Source organism: Hyperolius riggenbachi, chromosome 3, assembly GCF_040937935.1.
Source record: "Hyperolius riggenbachi isolate aHypRig1 chromosome 3, aHypRig1.pri, whole genome shotgun sequence".
NCBI lineage: Eukaryota > Metazoa > Chordata > Amphibia > Anura > Hyperoliidae > Hyperolius > Hyperolius riggenbachi.
The window spans coordinates 220,957,566-220,983,702 of record NC_090648.1 but is presented as its reverse complement, the minus strand read 5'-3'; the positions used below and the strand labels follow the sequence as shown (position 1 = coordinate 220,983,702).

At 46.8% G+C, this 26,137-nt stretch overlaps 2 protein-coding genes across 3 annotated transcripts; both read left to right on the top strand.

The window, feature by feature from the left end:
• The first annotated feature begins 3,624 nt into the window (after positions 1-3,624).
• On the top strand, positions 3,625-25,803 carry RPS27L (ribosomal protein S27 like). 2 transcript variants are annotated; one of them, XM_068272590.1, is made up of 4 exons: positions 3,625-3,800; positions 12,781-12,889; positions 22,565-22,675; positions 25,563-25,803. In XM_068272590.1, exons 1-4 carry the CDS (start codon positions 3,795-3,797, stop codon positions 25,589-25,591), a joined length of 255 nt encoding a protein of 84 aa, XP_068128691.1. In that variant the 5' UTR covers positions 3,625-3,794; the 3' UTR covers positions 25,592-25,803. The 2 variants fall into 2 exon arrangements, with proteins under 2 accessions (XP_068128691.1, XP_068128692.1); XM_068272591.1 differs by lacking the exon at positions 3,625-3,800 and adding an exon at positions 3,837-3,956.
• LOC137563391 (uncharacterized) lies at positions 19,229-22,321 on the top strand. Its single transcript, XM_068275782.1, has 2 exons — positions 19,229-19,685; positions 20,040-22,321. Exons 1-2 carry the CDS (start codon positions 19,232-19,234, stop codon positions 22,091-22,093), a joined length of 2,508 nt encoding a protein of 835 aa, XP_068131883.1. The 5' UTR covers positions 19,229-19,231; the 3' UTR covers positions 22,094-22,321.
• Positions 25,804-26,137: the final 334 nt, after the last annotated feature.

Here is a 26,137-nt window from a genome sequence, read left to right as displayed (position 1 = left end):
GCGCGCTCTATTGGCAGTTGCAGTGTAAGGGAGACTTGCCAAAGGTCTCCTACTGAATTAGTGCTGGCTTACAGAACAGGCAGAGCCGAGATTCGAACCCTGGTCTCCTGTGTCAGAGGCAGAGCCCTTAACCATTACATCCTCAGCCAACTGCTAGGCTGGCTGAGGGAAATAAAAATACATGTACAGAGGAAACTGGTAAATGTACACAGCATGATGCAGAAGAAAGGCTTGCCTCCTGCAGATTCTGTAGAAAAAAAACTCTGTCTGTTCTCACAATTGTAAAGATGGTATGTGGACAGCTGGAGAAGATATTAGGGTGAAAAGTTTGACAGTCCCTAGACTCCAGGATGGCTGCTGCAGCTAGTGTGAGAGACTGGCAGTGACAGGAGTCCTATTACAGGCAAGTAGCCTCTGTGTGATATAGGACTGCAATACAGATGCGCTCTCTGAACCATCGCAGGCTATTCTCAGTATCTCTCCACTCCTCTTTACTCCCTCGTTTACCTTCGTTTCCCCCCTTCCCCTAGTGCTGGCTGTCTTCTTGTCATATAGCTAAATAAAAGCTCTTTTCTGTATAGTGTAATGGTTAAGGGCTCTGCATCTGGCACACGCGATCTGAATGCAAATCTCAGCTCTTCCTACTCAATAAGCCAGCACCCATTCAGTAGGAGACCTTGGGCAAGACTCCCTAACACTGATACTGCCTACTGAGCGATTCTTAGTGGCTGCAGCTCAAGAAATTTGAGTCCGCCAAAAGAAAATCGCATCGATATTACTTTCGATCAATTCAGTGCAAAAATATCTAAAAATTTACACAGAACATTTTTCAATTTGACACAGTGGTATAGTGTCGATAGATCGGCGGCATCGTAGTATTGCACTGAACCACTACTGTAATACGATTATTTTCTGGTGAAAAGCTGCCGCATTGCGATTATTCTCCTGAGGGGGACATGGGGGGGGGGGGAGTTGGTCGCACAGGTTTTCTTGCCTGGAGTGACAAAATGGCCAGAGGCGCCCCTGCCCCCTGGCAACTTCTACCGGGTCGCGTAGCACCACGCCTGCGCTGGCCTGGCTGCATACACCCCACAGCACTCGAACCCAACTGGGAGCGCTCTGTGCATGACATCAAGACTACATCATGTGCGGAGCACTCCTGGCTGCAATTACATGCTGTAGGATGTGGGACAGGACAGGCGCGGTGCTGGCCATCTTCAGCAAGCCGTGAGGAACGGAGGAGAATGGGGAAGCGGTGGCCATCAGGACAGCTCATTGTAAATGGCCCCCCTTGTTTCTCATAAGTGAGTCAGCTCTGGTATCCTTTACGGTAACTTGCTACTGGAATTCACCCAGGCTGCACAGAAAACAATAATTTACTATATCTTTGAATGGACACATACAGTGCTTTGCAAAAGTATTCGGCCCCCTTGAAGTTTTCCACATTTTGTCACATTACTGCTACAAACATGAATCAATTTTATTGGAATTCCACGTGAAAGACCAATACAAAGTGGTGTACACGTGAGAAGTGGAACGAAAATCATACATGATTCCAAACATTTTTTACAACTCAATAACTGCAAAGTGGGGTGTGCATAATTATTCAGCCCCCTGAGTCAATACTTTGTAGAACCACCTTTTGCTGCAATTACAGCTGCCAGTCTTTTAGGGTATGTCTCTACCAGCTTTGCACATCTAGAGACTGAAATCCTTGCCCATTCTTTGCAAAACAGCTCCAGCTCAGTCAGATTAGATGGGCAGCGTTTGTGAACAGCAGTTTTCAGATCTTGCCACAGATTCTCGACTGGATTTAGATCTGGACTTTGATTGAGCCATTCTAACACATGGATATGTTTTGTTTTAAACCATTCCATTGTTGCCCTGGCTTTATGTTTAGGGTCGTTGTCCTGTTGGAAGGTGAATCTCCGCCCCAGTCTCAAGTCTTTTGCAGACTCCAAGAGGTTTTCTTCCAAGATTGCCTTGTATTTGGCTCCATCCATCTTCCCATCAACTCTGACCAGCTTCCCTGTCCCTGCTAAAGAGATGCACCCCCAGAGCATGATGCTGCCACCACCATATTTGACAGTGGGGATGGTGTGTTCTGAGTGATGTGCAGTGTTAGTTTTCCGCCACACATAGCGTTTAGCATTTTGGCCAAAAAGTTCCATTTTGGTCTCATCTGACCTTCTTCCACATGGTTGCTGTGTCCCCACATGGCTTGTGGCAAACTGCAAATGGGACTTCTTATGCTTTTCTGTTAATAATGGATTTGTTCTTGCCACTCTTCCATAAAGGCCAACTTTGTGCAGTGCACGACTAATAGTTGTCCTACGGACAGATTCCCCCACCTGAGCTGTAGATCTCTGCAGCTTGTCTAGAATCACCACTACATTTCCGATCAGCGCTCTCCTTTTTCGGCATGGGAGTTTCGGTGGACAGCCTTGTCTTGGTAGGTTTACAGTTGTGCCATACTTCTTCCATTTCTGAATGATCGCTTGAACAGTGCTCCATGGGATGTTCAAGGCTTTGGAAATCTTTGTGTAGCCTAAGCCAGCTTTACATTTTTCAATAACTTTATCCCTGACCTGTCTGGTGTGTTCTTTGGACTTCATGGTGTTGTTGCTCCCAAGATTCTCTTAGACAACCTCCTGAGGCCGTCACAGAGCAGCTGTATTTGTACTGACATTAGATTACACACAGGTGCACTCTATTTAGTCATTAGCACTCATCAGGCAATGTCTATGGACATAGACTGCACTCAAACCAAAGGGGGCTGAATAATTACGCACACACCACTTTGCAGTTATTGATTTGTAAAAAATGTTTGGAATCATGTATGCTTTTCGTTCCACTTCTCACGTGTACACCACTTTGTATTGGTCTTTCCCGTGGAATTCCAATAAAATTGATTCATGTTTGTGGCAGTAATATGACAAAATATGGAAAACTTCAAGGGGGACGAATACTTTTACAAAGCACTGTACTTTCACTCCATGGTAACAGGTCATCAGGACATTTAGTGACAAGAAGACAATATGTACAGTGCTGTCAGCACTATATAATTACTAAATAATAAAGATAATAAAACGCAACTAAAACTTATATTTGATCCTGGTAGTTATGTCAAATAAAATAGATCTGTCCTGTTAAAAAAAAAGTAGTGACTCGCTCAAACTCACTCTTATCAAGCGAACGACAGTCTGTACACACGCCCGATTTAGCGGGCGAACGACGGGACGTTCAAACGACCCGTCGTTCATGGAAATCCGACGTGTGGGTGTGTATGGGCCTTTAATGTGGAAACTGAACAGCAGGTAGAAGACTGATTGGATTATTCCTCAGTATTCTAATCAAGCACTCCTGACGGCTGCCTGCCCTGCAAATTAACCTAAAGTCCTGTCCTGTCTTCTCCTACAGCACAGCCACCTTCAGCGCTTTACAATAGACCCCATTCACAGCACGGAAGTGCTGCAGATTAATTACCATTAGAGGGCAGCTCTCTGCAGAAGCACAGTCTGAGCTGTGCTATGTCTGATTTGTGCTGCCTTGCCTTCTCTCTGCGGAATGAGGAAGTGATCTCCACAGAATGAGAAAGTAGTGTCTGCGCATGTCTGCCATGGAGGGCAGCTTTGAGGCAGCGCAACAGACATTATACCGACATAAAAGATGCCCAAAGCTAATATGGCTTCTGTGTGATTTGCCAGCCCTCTCTAGCTGTCCCGCCTCTCTGCCCGGAAGTGCACAATCTTGCATGCTGCGTGGAGAGTTGTTGTCGCGCATGAGGGAGAGCCATGCCTGTGAGTTGACAGCTAATGGCGCTGCGTGATTCCTTAGCACAGCACATCCTAGTACCGTGGCATGCTAGCGTGCGGTAGCTACAATCATCTTCTGAAGCTGGGGTGACGGGGCGCTCTGTCACTTGGCATGCAGCAGCAATGTGATAGTGGGGTATGGTGAGCTGTGCAGTGCCGCATGACATGCCTGCTGCTATTGTATTGCTCGCGCTAGACGTGCAAATGGTGCAGCTGTTACTACCTGTTGCTTCCTAGCCATAGCGTCAACTTTTTTTTTTTTTTTTCTTTTAAGCAACGTTTTTTTTTCTTTTTTCCTCCAACTGTTACCCCTTATAGGTCAGATAAAGTCAGTAATACTAATGTTCTAACTTTATATGCAGCCTTATAACTATAGTTTTTTGTTTTTTGGGTTCAAGGTATTTTGTACTAGCTGACCTAAGCCTGTTTAAAAATGGGCTCTAGGTCTGTCACCGCCGCAGCAGCGCCCGTCGGCCGCGCATGCATACGCCCGTCCTGTCCCAACGGCCTGTCGGTGCTGGACATACGCACTAGCGCAAAAGCACTGACACAGGGACATGGGACACAGGGAATTTATATAAAGAGATTGTGGATGCTTTAAAGTCTTATTTGTTTATTGACTCGTAGACAATTAAGCCCGTTTTAAAAATGGGTTCTAGAATGGCAGCGGCCATGGCACAGGCGCACTGGAGGTGACACGGACGCAGATACCCAGGACAATTATTAGGTAGGATTTATGGTGTATATGACAAAATATGTGACAGGCTAGCCATTTGTACAAATCTTTTTTCATTGATAAGTTTCTCAAAGTGGGGAGCAGAGATGGTATCTGAATTAAAATGGGTCAATTGTTTAAAGGCACAGTCTTGCAACAATCAGATAATTGTGGGTGACAATGGTACAAGTACTTCTGAATCGGGGACAAAATTATTGAATACAGCCCATGGGGAACTAGATTACCTTTTTCTGAATGTCCTGACGCTGCTCATGTATCCTCAGAAAGTTTTTCTGAGTGGTGCAGAACAATTCCAAACTGTGCAGGCACAAGTTTCACATTGCACAGTGAAAGAAAGTGCTTGTGAATAAGCACTTGCTTGTGCTGAGCATGTGCCACGCTGCTTGGGGGAATTTCCTGGAAAAGTATTCAACCTGAGGATCCCATCGAATGCTTAGAGGGATGGGTAACAGGGAGGACCCTGAGAACAACGAGCAGAGTCGGGATACTTATCACAATCTGTTCTCATTCTATTGGTGGAGGAGGGTGGTGCTAGTTAAGCTGAACCAGCAGGAAACCTCATAGGTCAGCTGAATAGTGTACACGTTAAAGGGACTCAGAGCTCAGGGAAATATTTATACATACCTGGGGCTTCCTCCAGCCCCATACGCTCCGATAGCTCCCACGCCGCCATCCTCAGTGTTTTGCAGCGCCGGTACCGGCTCCCTGCACTTCTGTCGGAGCCAGTCTACGCAGGAGATGTGCACTGCGTATCTCTCCATACAGACAGTAAGGCAAGTGATCTGCGGTGGGAGCGTGCAGTGGGATGATTGAAATCTACGCCTTAGCAGGTATAACAGAATGAAAACGGGGCGTAGACATCAAGGTCTGGATGTGGTTAAAGAAAAACATTTCTTTGTTACAGCTGATACAAATCCTGCAATAAATCTGCAATGTTTCTACTTCCTGCTTTCATGAAAGCAGACATATTGTTAACATCCTGTGTTTACCAATTCATGAGTGTAGGTTTTTTTTGTTTTGTTTTTGTTTGCCTGTTCCTCCAATAGTGTGTGCCTAGCTTTCCAGAAGCCACTGTAGCACAACTATGGTGTGCTCACTGTGCTGCCAATTCGTAAGAGGCTGTAACTTCCATGTTAATAAACTGAAGGAACATTCAGGGCTCAAACTCACTAGCAGCCTTTTCTAAGGGCTAATGACTTGAAAGAAAGCTCTTGCTAATGTAATGCTATGGGGGATTTTTATAAAATCTCATTGCTCAAGTGGGATTACACCCATAGCATTACATTAGCAAGAGCTTTTGAAATCACAAAGTGCTCAGAAAAACGCTCCTAGTAGGTTCCAGGCCTCACTGTGATTTGACGTTCTTGGAGGAGTGGCTGTTTCATCAGACTGGAAGGGTGGGTTACAAGAAACATCTGGTATAGGGGATTTCATGCTAGTTACTTTAATGCCTGTTGCAGTGATGCTGCTTATAAGCCTCTCTCTGCTTTGCTGGTTTGATAGTGTGCACACTACCCTTAGGCTTCTTGCACACAGGGACATTACAGGCGCACGTTAGTGCAGCCTGTAACGCTCTCCCAACGCACAGCAATGTAACAAAAGTGGGCTGTTCACACTACCCACGTTGCGTTACATTGTAACGCAGCAAAGTGCTGCATGCTGTGCGTTCTCTGCGGCTAAGCCGCGTTAGACTGTTTGCACATGCTGTCATGTTGGGGAGGAGGGGAGAGCGGCCGGGCACATGGCTAATTAATATTCACTGCACTCAGTGACGTGCAGTGTTTACTTCCTGGAGCAGCCGCTCTGTGCGGCGATTGGCCGGGCGGGACCACGTGATGCCGCATGCGTCCAAGAGTACGCATCACGGACGCCAGAGTGAGCTGCACGACGCGGCTCACTCCGACGTCCACACCAGAGAGCACCAGGCGTTGCGTTAGGGGCACGTTATGTGCCCTATAACGTCCCCTAAACACAACGTCCTGGTGTGTAACTAGCCTAAGGGCCTCCAATTGTGGGTACAGGTAGAACATCTCTTGATTGGGGCCTATAATATATTTTTTTTATGGATTTTGATGCTAACCCTGACAACACCTGTCTCCCTCCCTGTCCTGTTCATTACTCAGTGTTCTCCCCAGGCACTTTTAGCCGGGTGCTCCACCCGGCTGGTTTTGGTGAGCACCCGGCTGTCATCGGCTCACCTCCTCCTCTGCTGTAAGCAGAGTTCAGCCGAGAAGATCTGGCCCTTCATTCTCTCATATCGCCCCTCCCGGCTACTTTTTCATGCCACCCGGCTGGAAAAAAATTCTGGGGAGAACACTGTTACATGTTTAATTAAGACCTGCTCTGGAATTAGAAATGTGAAAATACCAACAGCCAGCTTGTCGGTAGACTAATGGGAAAGGGGCATCTGTAGCATGAAAGGCTCTCCTGCAGAACGCTGCCTCTCCCCGGTCTCTGCTCCGGACAATTCTTTTTTTTTTCTCTAGCAAAATGAAACTGAAGGAAAACTGTACACGAGTGGCAGTAAGGGGCTCTACCTGACCCAGTTGATTTCCCTGATCAGGTATTAAGCATGTATGTACTGGCAGTAAATGAGTTCCTGGATCTCTTCAGGAACACAAAATCTACAATTGAGCATAGCTTCCTGGTTGATCAGGGACATACATTTGTTCTAAACGTGGCCATACACTGGTCGATTTGCCATCAGATCGTCCAACAGATAGATCCCTCTCTGATCGAATCTGATCAGAGAGGGATCGTATGGGTGCCTTTACTGCAAACAGATTGTGAATCTATTTCAACATGAAATCGATTCACCATCTGTGAAGCTGCCACCCTCCCTGCATACATTACCTGATCTGGCTGGCGCGAGTCCCCTGGTCTCTGCTGTCTTCTTCTCCACTCTGGGCTCCAGAGCTGCAGCTTCACTGTACTTCCTGTCCGGGGAAGTTTAAACAGTATAGGGTGCTTTACTGTTTAAACTTCCTGTCGGGCCAGGAAGAAGTGAAGCCTGCCGGAGCCCAGCGGAGAAGGAGCAGCGGTGACAGCGGGGATACGCTCCGGCCGGATCGGGTAATGTATTACTGCTAGCGTCGGTTGTTGGACATTCGAACGCCGCTATCGACGCACTCCCAACCCGCCGGCGATCGAGCGAAATCTTCCACACGGATGGATCGAAGGGAACGATCGATTTTGGACGGAAATCGATCATTTGGTCAGCGTTTGCGCAATGCTTTCACAGCAGATTCGATCAGTGATCGAATCTGCTCTATATCGGCGGGAAAATCATTAAAGGACTTACGAGGCGAAATTCATGCAAAAAAGTTAATTACCTCATTGCAAAAGCAGACCTCAGGGCAGACGAACAGCACCTTCCCTGTCATTATCAGGTGCTTTATGAGCTTAATCCAGTCTTCATTACATGTCCCGACCCTCCCCAGGGTCGCCTTATGAGAATTGCCGCTTTAAAAATTATCTGCTGCGCAGCTCTCATAGCCAGAGCTGCGCAGGATTACAGCCCCGCTCGTGTCCGCCCTCTCTCCGTGCAATCTATCTCCATCCGATACGTCATGTGGGCGGCTCCACATGACCACCCACATGACTTGCTACACAGTGCCAGCCAGCCGCGCCCCCTCAGCAGAAAATACTAGCGCTGAGCGAGTGATGACTTGCTCGCTCAGCGCTTGTATTCTCTGCTGAGGGGGCGCGGCTGGCTGGCACTGTGTAGTAAGTCATGTGGGTGGTCATGTGGAGCCGCCCACATGACGTATAATAGAGCGCACGGAGAGAGGGTGGACACGAGTGGGGCTGTAATCCTGCGCAGCTCCGGCTATGAGAGCTGCGCAGCAGATAATTTTTAAAGCGGCAATTCTCATAAGGCGACCCTGGGGAGGGTCGGGACCTGTAATGAAGACTGGATTAGGCTCATAAAGCACCTGATAATGACAGGGAAGGTGCTGTTTGTCTGCCCTGAGGTCTGCTTTTGCAATGAGGTAATTAACTTTTTTTGTGAATTTCGCCTCCCTTTCGTAAGTCCTTTAAATTTTACTTCACGTTCAGTGCTGTGTGAAGTATTTCGTTGCAGAGCCTGAGCAGCCTGTAGTTTATGCTGTGACATGTCTGGACTTGTCTTCCTGTTTCACATTTACTGTACAAATGCTATGAATTGTACTAATTGGGATGGTGATAAGCTGTGTATGATAAGGCTGAAGGTCAACTACAGTAGTTTTCACCTGTGAAATTTTGCAGTGAAGCAGTTGCCAGACTGATGTGCTTTTCTACAGTGTAGTACACCTTACTAGTACTGGGTTGAAACTACTTTTGCCTTCAGAGATGCCTTGGTTCTTTCTGGCATAAATTCTCTCAAGAATGTTTTTTTAAATCTTGTAGAATTTGGTCTATATTGACATGATAGCGTCACATAGTTTCTGCAGGTTCATTAGTTGTACAACCATGATGCAAACCTCCTGCTCAATCATTGTCCTGTTCAAGTAACTAGTTAGGGATGTGAGCTTTGTAGTATGGTGCATTATCCTGCTGGGAGTATGGTAGCTACCAGAAGATGGGTACACAGTGGTATTAAGGGATGGACATGGTCAGCAACAATATTCTAGGCTGTGGCATTTAAACAACGCTCAGTTGGTACTAAGGGGCCCAAAGTGTGCCAATAAAGTCCCCCACATCATTATAACTCCTCCACTAGCAGCCTGAACTGTTGACACAAGGGCAAGATGCTGTTTGCACCAAACAAGGGCTCTGGAGTTGAGACAAAAATTATCTGACTCAATGCCCAAGACTTGAACTGTTTTGGTTAGGAATACAGGACCTATTGAAAAATGTTTTAAAAGCTCCTCTTAAATTATCACCGCAACTAGCACTCTTAAATATTGGTCTGGAACGAATTCCTTTAAAATATAGATTAGTAGCATTTCAGATTTTAGCATCATCTAGATATTTTATACTGAATCATTGGAAAAGCCAAGAAGTCCCTCAATAACTCAAATAATTCATGCTACTAAATATAATCTGGAATTAGAAAATATCTTGAGGAGTAAAAGTAGCGTCACTGAAAGTAGATATATTATGAAACTCCCAGATAAAAATTTGGATAGGTAAGACAGAATCCCTAACATTACCATTACTCTTCATTATAATTTAAACCTACATTTTAACCGACTAAGTTACCTAGGACCTTTTTTATCTTTTTCTTTTTTTCATGGGACATTTGGTGGGACAGTTCTCTCTGTTTGTTTTTACCCTAGTAAGGGCAGGTTTGCAGAGTTAATAGATCTGTATAATAATGCTACTAGTTAAAGGCAGGGCTGTGGAGTTGGAGTCGGGGCAATTTTGGGCACCCGGAGTTGGAGTTGTGGTTTCAGAAACTGAGGAGTCGGAGTCTCATGATTTTTGTACAAAATCTACAGCCATGTTAAGTATTAGACTAAGGAGTCGGAGTCTGAGCAATTTTGGGTACCCGGAGTTTGAGTCGGAGTCGTGGTTACAGAAACTGAGTCGGAAGATTTTTGTACCGACTCCACAGCCCTATTTAAAGGGACTCCAAGCCGTGCATAAAAACAAAATCTGAATTTACCTGGGGCTTTTTGCAGCCCACCGTAGGTTGGGAGGTCCCTCGGCGTCCTTCTGGCCCATCTCCCAGGCCCTGCTCCGAAATTGCTCCCGGTGACACCGGGACCGAGTGTCGGGCTCTCTCTTCCTGGAAGATTTAATTGCGCATGCACAGTACTGTCACGCCGGCCGGCGTGAGGACTATTAACGTAATCTTCCAGGAAGAGAAAGACCGACACTCGGTCCCAGTGTTGCCGGGAGCCATTTCAGAGACTGGGAAATGGGCCAGAAGGACGCAGAGGGACCTCCCGACCTACGGTGGGCTGCAGAAAGCGCCAGGTAAATTGAGATTTTGTTTTTATGCACTGCTCGGAGTCCCTTTAAGTAGCTATGTTATGCCAATATTTTTCTGAAGTTAATTAATCCTTGAGATCTTTGACGATTCAAGAACTGATGTGTGTAGCTTGGGGAGATCAATAGGTAGATGTGATAAAAGTATGGTCTTTAGATCTCTGAACATATCTACACAGTTATAACTATTTGCAGGACTTTTCTTGATCACTACTTCTGTACTATATACTGTAATGTGGTATACTTTTCTGTATTGTTAAACATTTTTAATAAAAATTGACAATTTAAAAAAATTACAAATTATCTGACTCCCCAGTTTATGAAACCTCTGATTCCAGGTACCCACTAATTGCTTTTACTCCAACTCCACAGCCCTGCTGGTGTTATCAACAAAGCAGGAAAGCCTGGGATCAGAATCATAAAGAATGGTAAAAAGCCGTGATTGGCAGCAATTAGGCCTGAAAGATAAATCGAATTTAAATCAAAATCGCGATCACCAAGATCACAATTTCGGAATCGTCAAAGCGGCAATTATCGCGATCCCGTCATTTCCACATGGGGGAAGTTTGAAGAAGTGGCTTCACACCTCCCCAAAGTCCCGGTGCGTGCGGACCGCAGCGCTGGACATACTTTCCGCACGAGTCCAATGCTGTCCGTCCTCTATCCCAGTCTGCCGGCTCTTGTGCTTGGCAAAGCTCCTGGTTCCTGTATGTTACATGACATACAGGAAGTATTCTGTGCATTAGAGCCTGCAGGAGGCAAAGTGGATAGACGGGCATCGCTTGACTCGTGCTGGAAGCTATCTCCAGAACTGATGCAGCTTGGGGGACAGAGGAGGCATAGAGAGAGACCGAGAGAACCAGAGCGGGTACAGAGACGCAGAGAGGGCAAGAGAGAGACCCAGAGGAGGCATAAAGAGGCAAAGGGGGCACAAAGAGACTGGGGGGCAGAGAGGGAACAAACAGGCAAAGATGAGGAACAAAGCTTGATTTGAAGGAAATCGTGAATCGAATCGAAATCGCAATTTCAGACAGGAATCGCTCAATTCAATTTTTTCCTAAAATCGTTCAGGCCTAGCAGCAATACACAGAAATTTGGGCACTCGGTGAAACAGGCGCTGGGGCTATCTGCTATGTAAATTGCGGATATAAATCAGGCCCGTCTGCCTCTTTTACATGTACGTGTTATCAAACCCCCTTTCATGTCTGAGGTAATATTGTAGGAGAAAATATTTTGACTGCATAGTAAGTTTAAACGAGGAAGAATTAAATTGGTCTTAAGGCAGCCATACACTGGTCGATGTGCCATCAGATCGACCAGCTGACAGATCCCTATCTGATCGAATCTGATCAGAGAGGGATCGTATGGCTGCCTTTCCTGCAAACAGATTGTGAATCGATTTCAGCCTGAAACCGATCACAATCTGTTGTGGTGGTGCTGCCGCCGCTCCCCCCGCCGGTATACATTACCTGAGGCTGGCTCCCGGGCGTGATGTCCCCGTCATGTGGCACCTCCGGCTCCGGCATCCGCATAGAACTTAAGCTATCACACCAGTGACAGCGGAAGTTCAAATAGAGCGCCCTCTAGTTGTACTTCCGCTGTCACTGGCATGACAGCGGAAGTTATGCGAGGATGCCGGAGGCGCCATGACGGGAGCAGTGACGGACGGGATGCCCGGGAGCCAGCCTCAGGTAATGTATACCTGATCGGATCGGCCGCCGCTAGCGACGCGCTCCCTACCCGCGGGCGATCGAGGGTAATTTCCCGCACGGCGCGATCGACGGACCGATCCGATTTCGGGAGGAAATCGGATCGGCGGGTGCGTGTTGCGCGAATGATTGGCAGCAGATTCGATCCCAGTGATCGAATCTGCTGTCGAAACTGCCGCAAATCGGGCCAGTGTATGGCCACCTTTACTCATCATGGAGGGACATCAAACGATGCACCAAACTTTTTTTTTTTAACTAATCTAACAAGTGTACAGTATGTTCACATACAAAACCGTCTTCTGATGCATTCCACAGACCAATGAGTCAAAGCTAAGTTCTGTTCAAAGGTCAATGGTTAAAGTAGATAAGTGAATTCCAGCAGTGAAATGGTTAGTAGCCTGACGTTATCCCTTGTAATTTAGTTATCAGTCTTCCCTTGCTTATAAAACAGCACACACAGTACACACTGTCAGTTGTTACTCTGGTGTTCTAACATGGTAAAGCCATTCTAGCTCAGTTTAGATGTGTACAGATTGATCAGGTCAGTATGTTGGCTTTTGCTTGTTGAAGAATGTTCTAAATGGAAACCTAATTTATTTTTCAGTTGGCAAAAGATTTACTGCATCCATCCTCTGATGAGGAGAAGACCAGACATAAGAAAAAGAGGTTGGTACAGAGCCCAAACTCGTACTTCATGGATGTCAAATGTCCAGGTGAGACACATTTCTTGCTTACTTATTTTGAGTATCATGTCGCAAAACGTAAATATATTGTAACTTTCTGTACTGAAAAAAATCTTTATCAGCAATTTTAGTTACTAAGTGGTTTATCAAAAAACTAGCCCTGGGTAATTTGTTAGTGAAGTAGAACATTGTAGCTGCAGACTCCCCACTGTCATGGTGGTGACGACCTATTCTTTTTTTTAGGTGTGTAAGGTAGCTTGTGCTTGCAAGTCTGTTAGTACAATTGTACTCAGCAGTTGGGGGCACAGGGTTTTCTCTTTCATCGGTCAGTCTACATTGCTGGACGTAAAGGTAATGGAGCTTAAACTCACCTGTCCACCAAGTGTCTTCTCTTTCCAGAGCTGCCAGTACTCATCCCCGACTCTTTTCTTCCAGGACACCTGTGTAACCTGGCAAATGCTAGAGGCTCCATGGCATATACCTTTAAGTGACCACTAGAGGCCTCCAGCGTTTGTCACGGGACACAGGTGTCCCTGGAGAGAAGAGACAGGGAGGAGTACCTGGTGGTGGAGAGAAAATATGGGAAGTGCAAACAGGTGAGTGTAAGCTCTGCTGCCTACACTGCCCTTTGATTTTGGCTGAAAATCAACCAAGAATAGTTTTTCATTGTTTTCTATTATGCTGGGTACACACGGTAAGATTTTTCCGTGCTATTTTATTTATTTTTTTTGACCCGATCGTTTTTTCCACACGATTCCGCACTCTATTCTGTGCTCGATTCTCTTATCATTCGTTTTTCCATTCACCGCTATGAGAAATTGAGCGCAGAAACGATCGTGAGCAATATCAGACATGACGGATTTTATCAGTCGGATCCATCTATCGCACGGAAAATCGAACCTTGTGTATTAGGCATTAGATTTGATCAAATGTTCAAATTATCCGGATATTGATTGAAAACCATCGACCAGTGTATGGCCACCCCTAGCTTTAAATTGTAACGATGTTTTTGCTTTTGCAAAGGGAGTTGGATCCTTTATATATGGCTTTCATTATATGTTTAGAAGTTGGCCTGTCAACATGTCACCATCAGTCTGGTTTCTTAAAGGAAACCAGAGATTAATATAATCTGTCCTCCGCTCCTCGATCTTCCGTAAGGGGTCCTGATATCGTTACTTGCCATGCGTGGCCCAGTCGCCCGCCCCACCGTGCTACCGTCGCCAGGAGCTTTCTGCGTCTGATCAGTACCACTTTAGTGAGATAGTGTGATGTTGAAAACCACTCATGCATAACTTTTGATATGGCTTCACAGGAATTACCAAGGTGTGCGGTGTAAACCTTTTCCTTCCTAAAAGTAAATGCTATGTAGGTGTTACAGGGTTGATGACTTGGATTAGCAAAGAAAAACTTTTTCTCCTAGAGCTTATAAATTGATATCCGTGTACATCTTAATGCCATGTTTTGGACTTGTGCAGAGTGTAACTCTTTGTACAGACGGTAGATGGTTCCTTTACTTTATGTTGGGTAAATGGTTGATATGTCCCCAGGGGAGGACTGGCCCAGGGGGCAATTGCACCCCGGGCCGCCCAAATCTTAAGTAATTAGGGCCAGCCGCTGCTATACGCAGCGGCCGCAGACATACCACAGGTGACAGGTTCGCAGTGGGGATCGCAACCTCGCGCGATATTTCCCGGCAAGTTGAAGTATCCAATCAGAGAAGGGGCTGAGGCGGCCGGCCGTGGTGTGCCCTTGTGCGTGGCTGCGCCTGCGGTGGATGTGAGCGGCACAAGGACACAAATAGCTTAGGTCCTCTCCCGCCCGGTGGGTTGACCCTGCTTAACTCCGCCCCCCGCCTGGAGCCATTGCCGCCCGCAACGTGCTGCTGTGCCTGCGGTGTCATCGGAGTGAGCTGTCTCACTCTTCAGCTTTCTGTGCTGGGGGCCTGAAGCTGTGGCTACGAGTGGCTGGCTGGAGGAGTCGGACACAGTCCTCCCCTGTGCTGTTGTGCCTGAGGTTTCATCGGAGTGAGCTGTCTCACTCTTCAGCTTTCTGTGCTGGGGGGGCTGGGGGCCTGGAGCTGCGGCTACGAGTGGCTGGCTGGAGGAGTCGGACACAGTCCTCCCCTGTGCTGCTGTGCCTGCGGTGTCGTCGGAGTGAGCTGTCTCACTCTTCAGCTTTCTGTGCTGGGGGCCTGAAGCTGTGGCTACGAGTGGCTGGCTGGAGGAGTCGGACACAGTCCTCCCCTGTGCTGTTGTGCCTGAGGTTTCATCGGAGTGAGCTGTCTCACTCTTCAGCTTTCTGTGCTGGGGGGGCTGGGGGCCTGGAGCTGCGGCTACGAGTGGCTGGCTGGAGGAGTCGGACACAGTCCTCCCCTGTGCTGCTGTGCCTGAGGTGTCGTCGGAGTGAGCTGTCTCACTCTTCAGCTTTCTGTGCTGGGGGGGGGGGGGGGGGGGGCCTGGAGCTGTGGCTACGAATGGCTGGCTGGCTGTCCTGGCTGGAGGAGTCGGACACTCTGGGGGCTGGGAGTCGGAGATGCCACCTATAGCTGCTTGCTGCTGTGGAGAAGGAGGAGGTGTAGGACTGAGGAGACAGGAGGATAGAGGAGGTCGGGTCCAGGTTGCCAGAGGAGAAGGTGGTTTTTATAAATTTTGTTTCTGTACTTCTTCTCCCTTCTTGTCACTGAGTTACTCACACTTTGCTGCCTGCCTGCTACTGCTGTCAAATTCAATTCTCTGCCCAGGCCAGTGCCGTCTGAGTTTTTTTTTTTGTGTGATAATCATCCTCATTCTGACCCTGGCCTGAGGGGGAACGTTTTTTCTTCTTGTGGTGTGAATGGCGGCAGGGGAGGGGGGAGGCAGGCAGTTAGGCACTGTCAAACAGGTAGTTGGAGGGGGGGGGTAGGTGTCAGACAAGTAGTTTGTATGGTGGGTGGGCAGGAGTGGGGTTAGGCATCACCAGGTAGGTAGGTTTGTGTGTGTGTGTGTGTGTGTGTGTGGGGGGGGGGGGGGGGGGGGGTTTAAAGGAGTTATCAGGCATTTTTAATGAAATAAGTGCTACTTACCCGGGGCTTCCTCCAGCTCCCAGCATGTCCCTCGCCACAGCTCTGCAGTCAGCCATTCGCTGCTGCTGCCTCCCAGTCCCCAGCGATGGTACCAGTCCGACCTGGATGTCGGCCTGTACTGCGCCTGTGTGAGCAGCACTGTCAATCACCGCCACGTGGACCGGAGTGTACTGCGCAGGTGGAGTAGTTCTGCGTCTGCACAGTACGCTCTGGTCCATGTGGAGGTGATTGACAGCGCCGCTCGCACAGGCACAGTCAGCCTGACGTCATCGCCGGGGGCTGAGAGGCAGCGGCAGCGAACAGCTGACTGCAGAGCTGCGGCAAGGGACATGCTAGGAGCTTGGGGCTGGACGAGCCCTGGGTAAGTAGCACTTATTTTCATAAAAAAAAAAAAGCCTGATAACTCCTTTAAGGTTAGGCATCAGACACAGACAGGTAGATTGTGCGGAGAAATGAGGTTAGGCATCAGGTACATTGTGTGTGTGTGTGTGTGTCTGTCTGGGGCTGTAAGTCATCACAATTTGAAGATTTGCACACAAGAAAGATATGGCTTTGGGCTGGGGATGCCGTGAAACGGGCCTCTAGTTTGTGTTGTCCCCCCAGGCCAAAAGGTCCCAGTCCTCCCCTGTATGTCCCTGATATCAAACCTATACCTACTTACCAACTTGAGCTACTGAATATTAGATTAGATTCCAGCAAGAATCTGACCTAATGATCACATAACTAGCTCTGTATTGCCCAGTTAAGTACAAAGTTAGTAATCCTATACCATACCCACATGCATCCCAGTACAAGGTACTGTTACAGTGTACATATGTTAGGATGAGTACAGTGACATTCATCACGCTCCAATGGCCTGCAAGATGTATTTCCCATAGTAATATGAAAGCATTCATGGCAGGATAGGAATTGGAAGACTGTCCACAAGGCACATCCATATCATGTTTGAATATTCAATTAAATATTTTGTAACCCCCCCCCCCCCCCCCCTTCAATCACCAAGTGGGAGACCCCTGTGCCCCACATCATCACAATAGCCTAACCTTCCACATGCCCTCATTTTCCTAGCTGATTCCTACCCCCTCCTCCCAGCACAGTCATGGTCTGAAAGGTAAGCCCTGGAGAGGTCCTCTTAGGACAATCCCTTGCCACAAGTAGGAGATGGGTTGGGAATGGGGTTTGAGTTTTACAAACTTGAAGGATCCTTTTTCCCAGAACGTCCTCCTGACAGCACCCCTCCTATGAGACTTGTCTCCCTCCCAAACTTTGGACAGGAAGCTAGAAGATACAAATTTGCATAACAGGCAGGCAGGAGTAGTATATAAAGATGTTACTCACAAAAGGTATTCAGTTGTTTTTCCTGTCCCGGACGGGACGCTTTGAGAGGTCTCCAGGTGCTACTACGTCAGGCGGCGAGTGCAGCGTGCAGCGCGGGCATAGTAAGGCTGAGCAGGGGACTCAGCTGGTCCAGCGCACAGCGTGGAGGAGGCTTCTCCTAGAGATGCGGAAGCTTTATGGCGGCAGGAGCGCGAAACCGGAAGTTCCGGGTGGAAGTGACGTCATGCGCATGCGTCCCGCATGACGAGTCAGCTGACGGCATAGCGGCAGGGGCCGCGGCGGTGTTAAGATTGACTTCAGCTGCAGGTAATTAACAGGGGTATATATATGTGAATGTTAGCCACGATCACCATTGCTGTCGGTGATCATGGAGGACGCTGTAGGCCCTTCTCCTCTGACTTCTGCGGAGTCTGGCGCTATCCCCTCTCTGGTGAGCTGTAATTTTTCAGACTTTGAGGGAGTTGATTTGTAATCATAGGTCCACCTTGTAAGGCTGACAGTCTGTCTTTATTTCTTTTTAGCCTAAAGCCCCAAAAGGTGATAAAGACAAAGACAAGGCTGTGTCTCAGCAAGGTCAAGGGGGACAATCTTCTGGTAGAACTGAGAAACGCTGTGTTATGTGCAACTCTCGCTTCTATTCTTCCTCTACGAAGAAACTGTGCCAGTCTTGTAGAGAGAAGGTGGTAAAGGAGGAATCCCCAGTGGTATTTAAGGACTTGATGGGATGGATGCGGTCTGAGATGGCCTCGGCCATTAAAGAGATAAAGGATTCAGCAATGGCGGAATCTACAGTTCCTTCTACTTCTGCTGCTGATACTGTGCCTGCTCCCTTACCAGCCCCGGTGATTGAGGGGCACAGTCAGTTAGAGGCTTCACCTCATCAAGTTGCAGCTAAACGTAAAAGAAAGGATAATGAATCAGGGGATTCAGATTTATCTGGAGAGGAAGGAGAGATTTCATCTTTGGAGGAGATTTCTGGGGAGGAGGAGGAAAACCCAGAGGTTACTCAGAAGTTTGCTTTCGCACCCAACTTAATGAAAGACTTGTTGTCGGCAATGCAAAATACTATGGGGATAACAGTGGAGCGGAAATCTTTGACCCCCTTGGATCAGATGTACGTGAGTTTGGCGGAACCCCAGAATTGTTTCATCCCAGTCCATTCCTCTCTAAAGTCAATGATTGGGAAGGAGTGGGATGACCCTGAAAGGAGGGCATTTTGGCCCAAGTCTCTTTCTCGTCGTTATCCTTTCAGTCCGGAAGATCAAAAATTCTGGGGTCCGGTTCCCAAACTGGACCCGTCGTTTTCAAGGGTGTCGAGAAAATCCGATTTGCAGTTTGAGAACTTTGGGAATTTAAAAGACCCCATTGATAAAAAGATGGACAATCTGTTGCGTAGAGCTTGGGAGTCAGCATCTTTAACATTTAAACCAGCAGTGGCATCCACGGCAGTGGGACGATCCCTTAAAGCTTGGCTCACGCAGACTCAGTCTAAGATAGCTTCGGGGGTGCCCAGAGAAGAAATTTTAGAGGACTTTCCAGATTTGTTTAACGCTACTAATTACTTAACTGATGCAGCGGATGATACGGTTAAATTAACGGCCAGAACAACTGCCCTTGTCAACTCGGCAAGGAGAGGTATATGGGTAAAAACATGGCAGGGGGACAATTCGTCTCGCTCCAAGTTGTGTGGTTTGCCCTGTGAAGGTGAACTGTTATTTGGTTCAAAGCTAGACCAGACGCTAGAGAGAACCTCAGATTATAAGAAAAATTTTCCGACCAAAAAGAGAGCTTTTCAGTACAGGGGCCCAGCTCGCAGCGGCAACAAGGAACCTGAGGCAAAGGTCCCACCTAAAAAGAAGTGGATTCCAAATAGAAACCAAAAAGGGAAGGCTCTTTTTCCCCGGTCCAACCAACCCAATAAGCAATGACGCCAGTATTCCAGTAGGGGGAAGGCTTTCCCACTACTACGAAACATGGTGCCAGCGGTTCACAAGTCAGTGGCTCTTGAAAATAGTGTTGGAAGGTTACAAGATAGAATTCGAGTATCCCCCACCCCTGCAGTATGTGGTAACTCCACAGCCAAAATCACCAGACCAAAGGAAGGCATTACAGGAGGAGGTTGCTTCCCTTCTGGAAAAAAGAGTGATCCGAGAGGTACCATCCTGCCAGAGAGGCCAAGGGTTCTACTCACCAGTTTTTCTGATAAAAAAGCCTCAGGGAGCCTTCAGATTTATTCTAAATTTAAAGGGGTTGAACAGGGCCGTAAAATACAGGAAGTTTCGAATGGACAATGTGAAGTCTGTAATAACCCTGTTGCAAAAAGACTGTTTTCTAGCTTCTCTGGACCTCAAAGATGCCTACCTGCATGTACCAGTTCATCTAGAGTCCCAGCAATTCCTAAGATTTGCAATTCACCTACAAGAAGAGGTAAGACATTTCCAATTTAATGTGTTACCTTTTGGGCTAGCTTCATCACCTTGGCTGTTCACAAAGGTGATGGCAGAAGTTTTGGCAGTCTTGAGGTGTAGGTCCATTAACATCATTGCTTACCTAGATGATTTATTGATTTGGGGTAATTCTTTACAGTCTGTAAGTGATCAGGTTAAGATATGCATTGATAGTCTAGAGTCTTTAGGCTGGTTAATTAACTGGTCAAAATCGGCGCTAATACCCAGCCAATCTATGGAATATCTGGGGTTTATTTTTTCCTCCCGCCAGCAAAGAGTATTTCTCCCAGAAAGAAAAGTTTCGGCAGTACTTAATTCTGTTCTTTCTTTTCAGAAATCAAGGTCCATCAGTATAAGAAAAGCCATGGCACTTCTCGGTCTGTTAAGCTCAGTCTTCCCTGCAGTACAATGGGGTCAATTCCATGCCAGGAACCTGCAGTTGTGGATACTAAGGAGCTGGAACAGGAACATTTCAGCACTAGAAAGGAAGATTCTGATCCCATACGGTGTGAAAGTGTCGTTAAACTGGTGGCAGGAACTGTCTCACCTATCGGAAGGCCGCATGTGGTTTTTTCCAGTACAAAGAATCATAACGACGGATGCCAGTACGTGGGGGTGGGGCGCTCACATGGACTCTCTACCAGCACAAGGGCAGTGGTCCAGAGCTATGGCAATAAGATCCTCCAACAGCAGAGAACTGGAAGCAGTATGGAGAAGCCTTCAATTCTTCAAGGATCAAATCAATCAGTGTCATGTCCTGATCAGGTCCGACAACAGCAGTGTAGTGGCTTACCTGAATCATCAGGGAGGAACAAGAAGTCGTCGGTTGTGGTCTCAGACAGCAAGGATTCTGCATTGGGCAGAGAGCAACTTAACATCCGTCAGAGCAGTTCATTTGAAGGGGACTTGCAATGTTGTGGCAGACTATCTCAGCAGGTCAGCGATATTACAAGACGAATGGTCTCTGAATCCAGAAGTATTTGTTCAGATCAGCCAGGCATGGGGCACCCCTGCAGTAGACTTATTCGCAAGGAGACAAAATTCAAAGTGTCTAAAGTTTTGCTCCCTGTATCCAAAGGACAATCCGTGGGAAATAGACGCTTTCTCGATAGAGTGGCGGTTGAACCTGATGTATGCATTCCCCCCAATACCTCTGATATCAAGGGTTCTGAACAAGATTATGCAGGACAGAGCACAAGTAATTCTCATAGTACCTTTCTGGCCGAAAAGACCGTGGTTTGCTCTGTTACAGAATTTAGCGATGTGTCAACCAATAATGTTACCAGTCAGAACAGATTTGTTGTCGCAGGGCCCAGTTCTTCACCCGGACTTCAAGCGTCTTCACCTTTCAGCATGGAGATTGAGTGGGGAATCCTGAAATCAAAGGGGTTTTCGGATAAACTTTCTGAAACGTTAATACAATCCCGCAAGAAGGTGACGAGGCAGATTTATCAGAAGACATGGAAAATTTACTGTGAATGGTGTACAAGGAAAGAGAAGGATTCTAGACTTTCCGCCTCAGCTCTGGAATTTCTTCAGGATGGATTTCAGATGGGGTTAAGTTCCAGCACTCTTAAAGTTCAGACAGCAGCTTTGAGTGTATATTTAGAGAGAAGATTAGCTCAGGAGGAGTTTTTTCTTCGTTTTTTTCAGGGAATTAAACGTCTCAGGCCTGTGGTGATATCTAAGGTGCCCCCTTGGGACTTGAATGTGGTGTTACAGAGTCTTTGTGAACATCCCTTTGAGCCTCTGGATCAGATTCCAGATAAATTTCTGACGTTGAAAACGGCCTTTCTTCTGGCAATCACCACAGCCAGGAGAGTCAGCGAACTTCAGGCCTTATCCATTAAGCCACCTTATTGTACCATCTCGGAGGATAGGATTACTCTACGTCCAGACTTTGCATTCCTTCCTAAAGTGACTTCAAAGTTTCATCGATCTCAGGAGATCTTTCTGCCATCATTCTGTGATAAACCAACTAATGAAAAGGAGAGGAAGCTTCATTGTTTGGATGTTAGAAGGTGTATCCTTCATTATCTTGAAAGGACTGCATCTTGGAGAAGATCAGATGCCTTGTTGGTGCTGTTTGCGGGGAAATTCAAGGGGAGGCAAGCCTCTAAGACATCAATTGCAAGATGGATCAGACAAACTATCACCGCGGCTTATCAGACTCAAGGGAGGCCTTTACCGACCTCAATTAAAGCTCACTCCACAAGAAGTGTATCAACATCTTGGGCAGAGAGGGCAGGCGCCTCGATAGAGCAGATTTGCAGAGCGGCCACCTGGTCCAGCCAAAATACGTTTGTCAAACATTATAGACTAAACTTATTAGCCAATACTGATCTAGCATTCGGAAGAAAGGTGTTGCAGGCAGTAGTCCCTCCCTAACTTATAATGTTCTTGTTTATCGTCTCATAGGAGGGGTGCTGTCAGGAGGACGTTCTGGGAAAGCCAAGCTTACCTCGGGTAATGTCTTTTCCAGTAGTCCGAGTGACAGCACCCCTCCGGCCCACCCTAATAAAGGGCATAATTAAATTAATCGTTTCAGCAGCATTTGGTGTCCGTGTCTTTTTTTATAACTGAATACCTTTTGTGAGTAACATCTTTATATACTACTCCTGCCTGCCTGTTATGCAAATTTGTATCTTCTAGCTTCCTGTCCAAAGTTTGGGAGGGAGACAAGTCTCATAGGAGGGGTGCTGTCACTCGGACTACTGGAAAAGACATTACCCGAGGTAAGCTTGGCTTTTTTTTTACAAGTTTTTAAATTAAGAATATATTTTTTCAGAATGTTGATTACCATCAGATTTGACATACAGGTCTGAAATGATTATGTAATTGTATGTGCTTTCCTTCCAGGCTGCTATAAGATCACTACGGTATTCAGCCATGCGCAGACAGTTGTCCTTTGTGTAGGCTGTTCAACTGTACTGTGTCAGCCCACAGGTGGAAAAGCCAGGCTAACGGAAGGTAAATATCGTCTGCAAATCATCTGCAAATGAGTTTAAAGCTGAAACTATTAATGTACAATTCTCAGTGTACATTATTGTTTTAAAGGGAAGTGAGGTATATAGAGGCTGTCATATTTATTTGTTTTTAAGAATTACCAGTTGTCTGGCAGTCCTTCTGATCCTCTGCCTCTAATACTGAACAAGCATGCAGCAGATCAGGCGTTTCTGACATTATTGTCAGATCTGACAGAATTAGCTGCATGCTTGTTTCTGGCGTGATTTAGACAATACTGCAGCCAAATAGATCAGCAGTGCTGCCAGGAAACTGGTATAGTTTTAAAAGGAAATAAATGTGGCAGCCTCCATATACTTTGTGTATTTTCACTTAAAGGTAACATGAAGCACAGTTCCCCTCCGCCCCTCTCCTTTATACCCTAAATTGCTGCCACAGCGGCTCAGTCCAGGTTGCCTGGGTTGGGCTTTAGTGCACAGGCGCGCGCGGCCAGCACTCTGCATAGAATGTCATTGGTGTAGAACGCTTCTGGCCACACGAGCCTGTGCACTACTACCCGACTTGGGCAACCTGGGCTGAGGTGGCAATTTAGAGTATAAAGGAGGGGAGCGGTGGGCATGAGGAATGCATCTAATACATGACTGCAAACCCCCCGTCCCCCCATATTCTTAACCCTCTGGGCGATAATCCCGAGCTGAGCTCAGGGTAAGCCGCCGCATAATTTTTTTTTTTTTTTGTTGCACGCAGCTAGCACTATGCTAGCTGCGTGTATATACCGATCGCTGACGCGCCCCCCGACCCCGTGCGCAGCCTGGCCAATCAGAGCCAGGTAGCGCTGAGGGTGGATCGGGACTCCCTCTGACGTCACGACGACGTTGACATCGATGATGTCATCCCGATCGTCGGCGTGGCAATGGGGAAGCCAAACAGGAAATCCCGTTCTAGACGGGATTTCCTGTTTGCTTTGACCGCCGGGGGGGGGGGGGGATGACGCTGCACAGCGGCTATAATGTAGCTAGTGCTAGGCTAGCTACATGAGTAAAAAAAAAAAAAAAGAAAGTGCTGCCCCGACCCCTGGCGATATTATTGTATCGCCCAGGAGGTTAATAAATTGTTCAACTCTGGTATCCTTTTTAATCCTGCTCTGGCCCACGGTGCCATAACATTTGGCCCACCAGTGGTTGATGAATTAACATTGAATCTGGCCCGCGGCCGCACAAGCTCTGGCTGCTATATTATACAGCCCATTATATTAACTGAGGCTATTCCTTTTGGCTCCAGGTACCTGTACTCGCACTCAGTGAGCTTTTTTTTTTTCTATTTTAGTACATTAAAGAGGAACTCCATCCTAAACAAACATACTGTCATTAAAGCCAGTGTTTACCAATTTAAAAATAAAAAAGTCAGATACTCACCTAAGGAGAGGGAAGGCTCTGTCCTAATGAGCCTTCCCTCTCCTCTCCCGGTGCCCTCGGTGCTGCGCTGGCTCCCCCGTACGCGTCCGCCACCGCAGGGACTTTGGAGGTCTTCGGGAGCACTTGGGCTTCCGAAGACGGGCCGCTCCATACTACGCACGCGTGCGTCATAGAGGGCGCATGCGTAGTATGGAGCGGCCCGTCTTCGGGAGCCCGAGTGCTCCCGAAGGCTTCCGAAAGCTCCCTTCGGCTGCGGAAGTGGCAGTATTTGACCGAACTGGTCGAATACTGCCACGGGGGATCCTGCGCTGGACCGGGCACCGGGAGAGGGAAGGCTCATTAGGACCGAGCCTTTCCTCTCCTTAGGTGAGTATCTGACTTTTTTTTTATTTTTAACTTGGTAAACATTCACTTTAATTAGTTATGTCAATTAAAATAGGTAATATAATCTCTTACCCACCCTGTTTTAAAAGAACAGGCAAATGTTTGATTTCATGATGGCAGCCATCTTTTTGGTTGAAAGGAGGTTACTGGGAACATGAGACACAGTTCCAACTGTCCTGTGTCCTGACCTCTCCCAGTTGCTAGGCAACGTGAATAACAACCTAGGAAATCCCATCATGCTCTGCACAGCATCAGGGGAAAAAAGCCCGGCCTTTTTTTCTTTGATGGGTGGAGCTTAGTTAAAAATGCAGCTAAAAATGATGCTTTGGTAAGAAAAACAAAGTTGTGATGCTGTGAAACCGTTAGAGAAACACCAAGCCTTTTCAGTTCTGCTGAGTAGATTTTTAGTCCGGAGGTTCACTTTAAGATGCCGCACACCATTATACCGCAACACCCCCAGCCGCACTGTGCATGTCACATAGGTGGTACATGGAGGTGCAGCAAGTTGCATGACAAAGCGGCCGTTACCTGCACTTCTTCATTGTATGTCATAGCATAGCCTTGGGCCCTGTTTGTAGTGGAGCGTTGCAACATAACTGCCACTCTGTAATGCAGCTTGCTGCGCTGCATTGCGCCACCTATTGCAATGTTCACAGTGCAGCAGGGGCTGTTGTGGTATGACTGGTGGGCCTTGACTTGGTCTAAGTTTTTAACTTTGGCCACCTGTCTTTTTAAGTTTGACACCCCTGCTTTAATTTAAGCAGAGCTGGACAGACATGCAGGTTTGATGTAGGAGGATGGGAGTGACTACAAATAAGCCCAATAATTAGCCTACATCGGTATATAGTATTGGACTTGCATACTATGGCACAGTATTTTTTCAGTTCTATGAGGCAGCACACACAACGTTCTAACCCAGAGCAATGGATATGCACCCCTCTGCTATAATTTTCTGTTCCTGGCAATGCTTTGCAACCCATTATGAAAGCTAAGAAGCTCTGAAGATATAAACTGCTGAGTAAATCTGGCAAGATTGCTATGCTATGTGTATCCTGCTGTGTGAGCAGCATTGACTAAGTACTTTCTGTCTGCAGGTTGTTCTTTCAGAAGAAAACAACACTGAATGATTTGTCTTGGTTTCTGTGACATGCTGCTGCACCTTGCAATTTTCCCCTCAGGATGATTCGCCTTATGTCCAACCTAGCACACCACTTTCCTTGCTGTGGTATTGTACATCAATCCTGTTGGCTTTTTGTAATTCAGGGAGAGTTTTTTGCAGTTAAAGTTTGATTATTTGCAAATCATTTCCTAAATAAATATAAAATTTGCTGTTTATCTTTTGTCTCCTGAAATTATTTGTGTGGAAATGGTATTGAATTGTAGGGATGGTCAATGAGACGCAAATAATTCCAAATTGATGCATGATTATTACGGCTTGAAAATGGGTCACTCAAATTTAACCCAGTTTCAATTTAATTGGTACATTTTCAAGCTGCATAAATTGGCATACAAAATTTATATAATCCAGCATCAGCAACTCAAAATTATTTACATCTCATTGTCCATCCCTATTGTTTTGCTAGTAAAACTTTTACATGTGGCACTTGGTCCATATACGATGGTGTGAAAAAGTATTTGCCCCTTCTTAATTTCCTTTATTTTACCATAT

Bases quoted from the DNA above. Each gene is read 5' to 3' on its own strand.
- RPS27L (XM_068272590.1), top strand. The intron at 12,890-22,564 runs GTGAGACACATT...CTTTCCTTCCAG, and splicing joins CATGGATGTCAAATGTCCAG to GCTGCTATAAGATCACTACG. The intron at 22,676-25,562 runs GTAAATATCGTC...TTCTGTCTGCAG, and splicing joins AAAAGCCAGGCTAACGGAAG to GTTGTTCTTTCAGAAGAAAA.
- LOC137563391 (XM_068275782.1), top strand. From the start codon at position 19,232: ATGGTGCCAGCGGTTCACAAGTCAGTGGCTCTTGAAAATAGTGTTGGA. The intron at 19,686-20,039 runs GTAAGACATTTC...CTTTCTTTTCAG, and splicing joins CAATTCACCTACAAGAAGAG to AAATCAAGGTCCATCAGTAT.